Here is a 12,035-nt window from a genome sequence, read left to right as displayed (position 1 = left end):
GAAAGAAAGAAAATTTAAGAAAAAGAAAGAAAAAGAAAGAAAGAAAGAGAAAGAAAGAAAGAAAGCATTTACACCAGCCTGAAATCGGGAGGACCTGACTTCAAATCTGGCCTCAGACACTTAACACTTCCTAGCTGTGTGACCCTGGGCAAGTCACTTAACCCCAATTACCTCAGCCAAAAAAAAAAAAAAAGAAAGAAAGAAAGAAAAAAAAAGCATGGATAATAATAGAAGATATTATATTCATGTCTGTCCATCTTTTCTTTTCTTCCTTATAGGTTATTCTTTTATTTTCTGCTGTGCACTTCTTACTTTATTCTTTTGTTCCCTTTTCATTCCTTTTACTTTGCCCAAGCAAGCTATAGTTAAACATATTTATGTATATACATATTTATATTTATGTATATACATACATTCATACCTATTTACCTACCTGCACACATATTTATATACTTTTGCATTTACACATACATAGACATTTATCTATATACATATACATTTAATACACATACATAGACACATCTAAAACAGAATTAATATGTCTGACATATACTGTAGATTTCTCTCTTGACTGAATCTAGTTTGACTTTGTCTGAGATCTGTGATTACTAGTCCTACCTTTTTTTCTTTTCTAAAAAATTCTACTACTGATCCTTGTTATTGTAGATCTTTTACTTCCTATCCCTGCTAATTCTACTAGTTCTACTCATTAACTTCCCTTGCTATTACTTGACTTCCCTCACACAGGATGCTTCCCTTATCTTCCTCCAGACCCTTTCCCTCCCTCTTTATCCCATTCCCTTTAATCTATATACTTTATCCCACTGTTAATCTAACATCTTCTATTCCACATCTTATCTTACTCCCTCTCCCCTCTATTTCTTTATAAGTTTTGGAAGGTACTATATTCTTCATGGAGTATATATATGTGTATTGTTCTCTATTTATTACCAATGTTGAGTAGGTTTTCAGAACTAACAGCTTCCATCCCTTCTATAATACCTCTGTGTCAGTTCTTCTGTACCTCATTTGTATAAAATAATTACTATTTACACCTTTTCTTAGGCGGTTTTGCTTTTTAGAGTCAGATCATACTCAATTCTGTCCCAATCTTTCTATTGGACTACCCAATACTGATATTAATCTTGGACATATTTACATCTCCAGATATAAAACATAAACAGTGTGTCCTTGTTTGATCCCTTGAAATTAGTCTTTGATGTTGGCTCTTATATGTTAAATTTTCTATTGAGTTTGAGTTTGGTTGAATCAAAATTCTGAAAATCTTCAAGTTCATTGAATATCCAATTTTTTTCATTTAATGTTATGCTTAATTTTGTTGGATATAATATTTTTGGCTTCTGGTCTATATAGATTGTCAATATATAAGATTATAGTTGCTGATAAATCTTTAAAAATTCTAATTGTAGCTCTAGCATATTTGAATTTGTTTCTTGCAAAATTTCTCTTTGATCTGGGAATTTCAAAATTTAGAAGTAATGTTTCTATGTATTTTCCTTGTAGGATCTTTGAGGTAGTGAACACTGGATTTTTTTTTTTTTTCTATTTCAACTTTCCCCTCTCATTCTCTCACTTCAGGATAAATTTCTTTTTTTTTTCTTTTGTGAGGCAATTGGGGTTAAGTGACTTTGCCCAGGGTCACCTAGCCAGGAAGTGTTAAGTGTCTGAGACTAGATTTGAACTCAGGTGTTCATGACTTCAGGGCTTGTGCTCTATCCACTGCACCACCTAGCTGCCCCTTTTTCTTATTGTATTGTGTCAGGGTTCTTTTTTGGCCACAGCTTTCAGGTAGTCCGATTATTCTTATGGTTTCTCTTTAAGTTCCATTTTCTAATACAGAATTATAGTCTGTTAGTGCTAAGATAGACTTTAGAGATCATCTAGTCCCATCTTCTCATGTTATGAATAAGGACACTGAGGTCCAATTCAACAAAGTCAGCAAACTCCATGTATAGCACTGGAGATTTAAAGACTCTCAAAGCTTAATGGTTCAATGACTTGCCCAAAATCATGCCCTGAGTTATTGGCATAAGCCAGGAATACAGGATTCCTGCCTCCCAGTTCAAAGTCAAAAGACTATTTGCAAATTGATAGTAAACTGTCTTCAAACACATACACACACACACATATACATAAATGTCCCCTCAGTATTAAAACAATCAAACTACAAACCCCAAATCAGGTTCTTCCAAAATGCCCCCCAGTATTAGGGAAGTGGAGTTAGGAAGGGGGTGGTAGACTCTGCTCTAATCTTCCATCTTCTAGGCACCTTAGTGACCTTAATTTATCAGATAATTATTGTGTGTCTGCTGTATTTAAAACCCTGATAGATGCTGAAAGGGACAAAATAAATAAAATACGATTTTTGTGTTGAAGAAACTCAGAGTCTCACATTAGATTCAGTCTTATTATGAGAACTCATTTGACGTTGTTTAACTGCCTACTGTGGGAAGTATAGGATACATGTGCTAAATAAGATTGATCATCATTGCTCAGGATCCCATTTGTGCCAGTTCAGCTCTTTGCTTGTCCCCAAGATTTGACTCAGAAACTTTTTCTTGATTTCCTTCTAGCTTTCTGATTACAAAAGAAGACATTGAGGTCTTAAGGATTTAAGTGACTTGTCCAAGAATACTCAGTTGATTATTTGCAGAGCCAAGACTAGAACCTCGGACTCTTGATTCTCTTGTCTAATACTCTTTTCACTGTATCCCCCATGTTTTACCTAATATTAGAGGCTTCAAGTTAATCTTTAAGTAGACTGCTATCAGTGCATCTGTGCAAACTGAATATCGATTATCAGACAGCATGGAGAAAAAAGATGGAAACTAGACCTTTGATTTCTTTGGTGGAGAGAATTCCCTCTCCCAGTGCATGTCAGAACTATCTCCATGCTCTACACTTGAAGAGAGTTGACTGGTATGCTTAAAAGTTAAGTGACTGACCCAGGATAGTCACAGAGACATTTTATGTTTAAGTAGGATCTTGTAATCAATCAAATATTCTTAACTCCAAGGCCAGCTTCTGTTCCACTAGCCAGTCCTGCCCCTCAGTCTTCAGGAAGGAAATTCAAACTGAGGTTTCTATATAACTGAAATGCTGAGTTTATTGAATCACATTTTGATGAAAGGTTATAGTATTATTATGAGGTTTCTTACCTTATCAGACCAATATTTCAAATATAAATGGTTTCATTAAGTTGTGTACTTCTTTTCCTAATGAAGATTAAATACCTTTATTCCTGAATCAATTCATCTTCATGAATTGCTGTGAGAAAAAGAATTCCTTCCCTTGAGGCCAATCTTCTGATTTACTTTCTTGAAGTTAACTAACTTAGATTTTAGATGGGTAATATGTAGTCTGTCATCAGACCCAACTTTTGAAGCCTTTTCATTTCAGTAGAATCTCCCAGAATGTCATTAGCACAGCTCTGTGGAGGAAGAATAATAGAGTATATATTGACCATCATTTAGCTTGGTCTGTTCCTGATTACTTATGGTTTTCAACATGAATACTAGTCATTATACTGAGCATGTATGTCGCTATAGTTCTAGATGCATATAGTATTGGATCAGAGTGTGAAAAGGCTACAGATTCTAGAGGATATTTGAAAATTTTTAAAAGCTCCTGGTGTGTCCCTTGGTCATCGGAGCTAGATATAGACCTGGAGGGTATTTTGGAGCACCTCTGGGTGGCATCTGAGTTTGAATCCTCTCTCAAGATCCTTACTAGCTGTCTGAGACCAATGTACCAGTCATTTAACCTCTCTCAGGCTTTGTAATCTGTAAAATGGAGAGCATAGATAAAAATATTATCTATCTGCCAGTGTGGTGGTAAGGATCAATGAGATAACATGTCAGGAGCTTCATAAGCTTTTATATGTTTCTAATAAAAGCAAAGTACATGAGTAGCTACTTAAATGAGTTCCAAGGCAATGTCATATAACTTTCATTAAATAAACATTGTCTGTCAGTAGAGTTATTACAGAAGCTCTGTTACTTACTAGCTTTGTGATCATAGATAGCTCCATCAGAGCTTCAGGTTCCTCATCTATATAATTAGGCTAGATTAGCTCTCAACTCCTATTTCTAAAACTTTTTGATTCAACAGTATGGAGTGTATTATGCAGGATACACCTATCAGAAAGTACATATGGTTCAATCTGATATCTTTAATTATAAAAGTCCTTTGCTTTTCAGTCAACATTGAACTTTAGAGATAGTTAGCTCTTTCTTAGAGTTTGGGATCCCAGTTTCATGGTTCTGTATTTTTTGAGGTTTTGTAACAGACCTTATTCTATTGTAAAAAAATACTATCCCAAGATCCTAGAATAAAATTTTAGCTAAGAAAAATTGAAGTCATTGTTTGTGAGATTCTTATCCTTAATAGACTGAGATCTGGGTCAGTAGTTTAAATATTTGACAAAACATAGGAAAAAATATGAGAAATTAATATTCTACTCCTTTGAGACAATTGCTATTTTCAAGTGAAGATTTATTAACATTAATGTTTCTTCCCATTTTTTCAGATACTTCAAGTGATCTTCTTCATTTCTCTAGCTCTGACCTTGTAAACAAATATGCTATAATGGAACGTCTGAATTTTGCTTATTATTTACGTCATGGTCGACCATCATTTGCATTTGGTACTTTTCTTATTCAGGAATTAGCCAAGAGCAAGTCTCCAAAACAACTGTGAGTATTTACAGAGTAATAGGAAGTAAGCTTGGTAAATGTCAAAAGAGTTATAAAGGGGATTACACAAATATCCTAAATTTTGAGGTTCATATCTATGTAACAAAATTAGAAATATTACTTGGAGATAATCAGTGAGTGCCATAGAAAATGACTTTTGAAATAAACTTCCTAAAATATTTCAGTAATAATCTTGGACCAAGGACCAAGTCCTTCATTCATTGCATATGAAGGTGCTGACTCTTGTTTCTGTTCTTGGGGAAGAAAGGGACAATATGCTGTTGAGTATGAAGAAACTCTTAAAAACATTCAGAAGACAGTGGCAAGAAAATGAAGTGAGCAAAATGCTAAAGACCAACTTTTTTTACTTTGTACTATGACTGGCAGCTAGTTGGTGAAGTAGTAGGTAGAGTGCCAGACTCTACTTAGAAGTTAGAAATATTTATCTTGGTGAGTTGAAATCTGGTCTCAGACACTATTTGACCCTAAGCGAATCATTTAATCCTGTTTACCTTGGCTCCTCATCTATAAAATGAGCTGAAGAAGGAAATGTCAAATCACTCCAGTACCTTTGCCAAGAAAACCCCAAATGAAGTCATGAAGACAAGATTGAAAAACAATTGAAGATCAGATATTGTTTAGGGCTGTAAAGAATGTGATAGGTCATTTAGTCTAATCCTCCCACATCTCTGATTTTGCAAATTAAAAACACTGAGGCCTGGTGAGGTTAAATGACTTTCTTAGGGTCAGGAAGGTAAGCAGATGGCAGCAATTGAATTCAATTCATCTGACTCCAAAAACAGCATTCTTTTCATCAGCATGTACTGTCTTCCATCTTAGATACCCCTGAGAGCCCTCTGTGTGCTTACGTTACATCAGTGATTTTCCAGTGATGTGCTGTGAATTTCACGAAACTCAGCCTTGAAAACAAGTGCATGTGTGAGTCTTCTGACTCATTGTATAAAACACCATAATGTGCCATGAGCACCAGGGTCCTCAGCAATCATGATTTCCAGTGTGCCTATCTAATTTTGATATCTATTTTCTGTTTTAGGATCCAGCAAATTGGAAATGAAGCCTACATGTTGGCACTTTCCTTTTTTCATATGCCTTCAGTAGGGGCTGCTTGTGTGTGTTTCTTGGAATTGCTTGGTATTGACAGCCTTAAACTTAGAGTTGATATGAAAGTGGCCAGCATCATTTTGAGCCACAAGTGTAGAAATGAAGAGGCTCAGCACAGCTGTATCAGGGAATCCTTGGGTAAGACATCTTCTCTGCATTTGGATAGATTTATGCAGTAGGAAAGGGACTTATTTGTAATACTGAATCAAGAATTTGTCATGGGGGAATGCAGACAGGTTACTATTATGCCTCATTTTCTGGATTCTTCATTAATGAGCTCATAAATGAAAATGAAACATTGTAAATAGAAACATGTTCTCCTGAAGACATTTCTTTTTTATCCCTTTAATTTTTGAACAATAAATTTTTGTTACTATCTTTTATTTTTCCATTATCTAGACTCCTAATATTCTCCCCCTTTTCCTTCTAAGAGATCCATTCTATATAATAAAGATATTTGTTAAAGAAAACAAGGAAGAAGAAAAAAAAATCAAAAATCAGTGCTTTGAAAAAGTCTGAAAATTGGCAATGTTACACAGTGTTGGACTTCCTACTTTTGCAAAGGAGGTGGAGGAAGTGTATTTTCAATTCTTTTGGGGGGCCATATGTGTTTTTAATAATTTTTCAACATTAACTTTTTACTATTTTCTGGTGGTGGTTCTTTTTATTTATGATTAGAGTTATTGTACACACTGTTTTCTTGGCTCTACTTCCTTTCCTGAGCATCACTTTATCTAAGTCTTTCCATGTGTAGTCATTGTCTTAAAGCACAATGATATATAAATTTCTTGGTGTATCTAAGTTTTTTGTTCTTATCAGAAACCTCCTTGGAATATATAACCAGGAGTTATTTCTTTGGGTCATGAACATTTCAGTCACTTTATTTTCATAATTTCAAATTGCTTTCCAAAATGATTATATTGATTCTTAGCTCTGGCAAAAGTGTACTAGTGTGCCTATCTTCCCATAACACCTCCAACTCATATGAACTACTTCCATTTTTCATCTAGTTAAGTGAAGTAGATTTGCATTTCTCTTCTTAGTGATTTGGAGCATTTTTTCACATTGTTGTTAATAATTTGCACTTCTTTGAAGAAATGTTTGTTCATATTTTTTGATCTATTAAAGAATATGTGTATGTGTTTTCACAAATATACATGTACATATACTCACATATATAAACATATATGTAATAGAAATAAATTAGTATAAATATGTTAGATATCCAATGTAGAAAAATTTGTTACAAAAATTTTTCCATCTAATCATGTCACTTTTTATCCTAGATATATTTTCTTTCTTCAGAAGCTTCTGATTTTTATTTAATCAGAATTATCTTTTTTTATATAAAATTGACTGTTCTTTATTTTATTAAGAATACATCTCCTTATGATTATATCAATAGATTCAGAAAAAACATTTGACAAAATACAATACCCATTCTTATTAAATATACTAGAGAGCATAGAAATAAATGGAATTTTCTTTAAAATGATAAATAGCAGAATACTTCTTCTACTCATAGTTTTCTGCTTCTTTTCTAATTTTTTCATGGAATTATCCTTAATATTAAGGTCATCCATTTATTTTGGATTTATTGTGAGTGAAAGCCTAATTTTTGTCAGATTGCTTTCAAGTGTTCCCAGCAATTCTTCTCTTTTAGGAAATTTATTCTTTACTAATTTATGTTTGGGGGTTTATTAAACACTGAGTTATTGAGTTCCATTGCTTCTGATTCTCTTATCTATTCTGACTCACCTACTACTTCCCTATTTTTTTTAATTTAATTTTTATTTTATTTTATAATTATAACTTTTTTTTTGACAGTACATATGCATTTTTTACAACATTATCCCTTGCACTTACTTCTATTCAGATTTTTTCCCTTCCTCCCCCAACCTCCTCCCCCAGATGGCAGGCAGTCTTATACATGTTAAATATATTCAGTATATTCTAGATACAATATATGTGTGTAGAACCGAATTTCTTGTTGCACAGGAAGAATTGGATTCAGAAGGTAAAAATAACAGTTTACACTCATTTCCCAGTGTTCCTTTTTTGGATGTATCTGATTTTGTCCATCATTAATCAATTGGAATTGGATTAGCTTTTCTCTATGTTGAAGATATCCACTTCCATCAGCATACATCCTCGTACAGTATCATTGTTGAAGTGTATAATGATCTTCTGGTTCTGTTTGTTTCACTCAGCATCAGTTGATGTAAGTCTCTCCAAGCCTCTCTGTATTTCTCCTGTTGGTCATTTCTTACAGAACAATAATATTCCATAACATTCATATACCATAATTTACTCAACCATTCTCCAATTGATGGGCATCCATTCAACTTTCAGCTTCTAGCCACTATGAAAAGGGCTGCCACAAACATTTTGGCACATACAGGTCCCTTTCCCTTCTTTAGTATTTCCTTGGATATAAGCCCAGTAGTAGTATGGCTGGGTCAAAGGATATGCACATTTTGATAACTTTTTGGGCATAATTCTAGATTGCTCTCCAGAGTGGTTGGATTCTTTCACAACTCCACCAACAATGCATCAGTGTCCCAGTTTTCCCACAGCCCCTCCAACATTCATCGTTATTTGTTCCTGTCATCTTAGCCAATCTGACAGGTGTGTAATGATATCTCAGAGTTGTCTTAATTTGCATTTCTCTGATCAATAGTGATTTGGAACACTCTTTCCTTTGAGCGGAAATAGTTTTAATTTCATCATCTGAAAATTGTCTGTTCATATCCTTTGACCATTTATCAATTGGAGAATGGCTTGATTTCTTATAAATTAAAGTCAATTCTCTGTATATTTTGGAGATGAGGCCTTTATCAGAAGCTTTAACTGTAAAAATGTTTTCCCAGTTTGTTACTTCCCTTCTAATCTTGTTTGCATTAGTTTTGTTTGTGCAGAAACTTTTTAATTTGGTGTAATCAAAATTTTCTATTTTGTGATCAATAATGGTCTCTAGTTCTCCCTTAGACACAAACTCCTTCCTCCTCCACAAGTCTGAGAGGTAAACCATCCCATGTTCCTCCAATTTATTTATGATTTCGTTCTTTATGCCTAAATCTTGGACCCATTTTGATCTAATCTTAGTATGTGGTGTTAAATGTGGGTCCATGCCTAGTTTCTGCCCTACTAATTTCCAGTTTTCCCAGCAGTTTTTGTCAAATAATGAATTCTTATCCCAAAATTTGGGATCTTTGGGTTTGTCAAACACTAGATTGCTATTTTTATTCACTATCTTGCCCTGTGAACCTAACCTATGCCACTGATCAACTAGTCTATTTCTTAGCCAATACCAAATGCTTTTGGTGACTGTTGCTTTATAATATAGTTCTAGATCAGGTACAGCTAGACCACCTTCACTTAATTTTTTTTTCATTACTTCCCTTGAGATTCTCGACCTTTTGTTGTTCCATATGAATTCTGTTGTTATTTTTTCTAGGTTATTTAAATAGTTTCTTGGAAGTCTGATTGGTATAGCACTAAATAAATAGATTAGTTTAGGGAGTATTGTCATCTTAATTATATTCGCTCAGCCTATCCAAGAGCACTGAATGTCTTTCCAATTATTTAAATCTGACTTTATTTTTGTGGCAAGTGTTTTGTAATTTTGCTCATATAATTCCTGACTCTCCTTTGGTAGATATATTCCCAAATATTTTATACTATTGACCGTTATTTTGAATGGAATTTCTCTTTGTATCTCTTGCTGTTGGATTGTGCTGTTAATGTATAAAAATGCTGAGGATTTATGTGGATTACTTCCCTACTTTTTAACCAATTCCAAATTATTGATTGACGTTTTGAGATCTGAAAATACTACTTATTTCCTAGGGGGAAATCGCTTTACTATACTATGCTTTAATTGTAATTTTTTACAGCTGAAAAACTAGTTAAAGTGGCAAATGGTAAAAAAGCAGCAACTGAAGAATTGCTTAGTCTCTTAGAAGAAGGCATATGGGATAGTATTCAACAACAAGGAATATCAAGGTTTGTTGTGTTTTGGTGCCTTTTTTTTAAAGGCAGTGATTGTGTCAATTTATGTTTCTCTAACTTTTTTTTTTTTTTTTTTTTAAAGAATTCAGACCACCTCAAGTGTTCTCATTAATTCTCACACTACACTTTGTTATGAAGGAGGAGCATGGTTGGCTCTTCCTCTTCCTAGGATGAAATAATCCAAACAGAATGAATGTTTTTTAAGTATGTCACAGTGTATCATTTAAGCAAACAGAAAAGAGGAACCGGTTGGCTATTAAGTTGATTTCTGTACATCCTGCTCTGATTCTGCCTGTTAGATTTCAATTATATCATTCTGAGAGCATGAGCTTAGGAAGCCTTTTCCTTTCCCCAATCAATCTCTTAAAGTCAAGTTCATTCATTATAATCCTAAAAGTCTGATTCTTCTGTGGTTATACCTGCTCATTTCCCTCTTCTGAACCTTTCCCCTGGGTCTAACATCCTAATCCAAACACTAAAGATGAGCAGAGTTTCAGGAGTATAGACAAGGAAGCCTGCCTGTCATGCTATTTTCATTCTTTCTCATGTAAATGGAAAAAGTCTGTTTTTTCCTATGTGTGTTGGAGTGTCTGTGTAGCAAAAGTACCATCTAGCCCTTGACCTTGGGAGATCAGTCACTCTTGTGAAGCACCAGACAACAAAAGCCTTCATTTGACCAGTCGTCTCAGTCTCTCCTGCCTCCAAGTGTCCCATATCAGACTCCTGGCTCTATCCTTCAATAGGCATCCGAGTTTTGACTATTAAAGTTAACTTTTGTTGCTTCGTACTAGTGTTCCAGTACTGTGCCTCTGTGGCACATACGTATACATAAAACAGTGTAGGTTACCAGCAGTAGGTGCCTGATAACTGCTTGATAATTGTTTGAATGATTGTGTTAAAGTAAAGAGATATACTATGTTGTGGGGGAGGTTAGTGACAACAAAAAAATTACAGACTTGTACTTGCTATTTATCCACAAAGCTTATTAGAAGTTGAGTAGCAGCCTGGATTCACTTTTACTGAATAGTTTTTCATGTCATCACAGGTCTGTGGGATTTGTAAATTTTTGTTCATTTGTCATTTTCGAACTATAGCTATATCTAATAAGATTTTATTTTTTCCATTTTTAATGTCAGGACTTCCAATGAATCAGGTCGCCAGTGGGCATTGGTGGTGCAGTTCTGCAGGCTTCATAATGTGAGGCTGAGCACAGCTTACCTAAAAGAGTGTTCTAGAGCCAATGAGTGGCTACCGTTTATTGTGCACAGCCAACTTCACAACTACCCCCTGGAGGAAGTAAGTAAACTACTGACCATCCTCAGATTTCTTAACACTGGAAAATGGGTGTTTTTCTTAGAGTTTTATAATGCAGATTATTAAACTTTCCTTTGAGGTAATATCATTATTACCTAGATTCTATTGGATCTGCTGAGGAGGTGGTAGTCCTGGTCAGACGGCATCCACAGGACCATGTTCTTTTGGTCTAGGCCCTACAGTTCAGCAAGCATGTTGATGATCTGGAGAATCTTCAGAGGAGAGTAGCTTAATTGGAAGGGCTTTAGAATCCTGCCACATGCATGATGATCATTTGAAGGAAGTTAGTATGGTTAGCTGCCAGAAGAGAAGATTGGGGGAGTGGGCTGGATAATAACTATCTTTTAAGTATTTTAAGAGCTGTCATGTGGAAGAGGAATTATACTTGTTCTTCCTAGCCCTAGAAATAAGAACTAGAAGGTAGAAGTTGTAAGATGACAAATATCTACAAAGAGAATCTAAAAGTAGCTTCTTTCTTATTGGAGGTCTTTAAACAAAGATTGAGTGATCCCTCCAATAGTACACTATAGAAAGGATTCTTCTTCAGATGGTAATTGATCTGGATGATTCCTGAAGGCCTTCCCTATTCTTGAGTATTTTTCGATACATAGTAATTTATGCAAAATAAATGAAAAAAAAAATCTATTAAAAAAGACTTATCCAAGCATTTGAAAACTAGTGATGAGCGTGGAAAACAAAAATGAACCCTATTTTTCGTCTTTTGGTAAAGAGATAGGGAGCCATGATAGTTGAACTTTGCACACATTACCAGATATGGGCACTTAGTGGGTTCCCCCTTCATAATGAGTTTTCTTTGGTTACTATGTTCAGTTTTTGCAGTGGTGATGGAGACTGGTCTAAAAATGTCTATGA

The 12,035-nt window shown here is 34.6% G+C and overlaps 1 protein-coding gene across 1 annotated transcript in view; it reads left to right on the top strand.

The window, feature by feature from the left end:
- The window catches only part of SPG11 (SPG11 vesicle trafficking associated, spatacsin), an 83,671-nt gene that overhangs the window by 48,089 nt on the left and 23,547 nt on the right, over positions 1-12,035 (top strand). Inside the window, exons 21-24 of the mRNA XM_074289507.1 lie at positions 4,550-4,715; positions 5,770-5,975; positions 9,734-9,842; positions 10,985-11,144. Of these exons, the coding sequence (XP_074145608.1) occupies positions 4,550-4,715; positions 5,770-5,975; positions 9,734-9,842; positions 10,985-11,144 (641 nt within the window). The remainder of the gene's footprint in view (positions 1-4,549; positions 4,716-5,769; positions 5,976-9,733; positions 9,843-10,984; positions 11,145-12,035) is intronic.

This window comes from Sminthopsis crassicaudata, chromosome 2 (genome assembly GCF_048593235.1).
Source record: "Sminthopsis crassicaudata isolate SCR6 chromosome 2, ASM4859323v1, whole genome shotgun sequence".
In the NCBI taxonomy this organism is placed as follows: domain Eukaryota; kingdom Metazoa; phylum Chordata; class Mammalia; order Dasyuromorphia; family Dasyuridae; genus Sminthopsis; species Sminthopsis crassicaudata.
The sequence above is the reverse complement of the archived record's forward strand: the minus strand, read 5'-3'. Positions and strand labels throughout refer to the sequence as shown.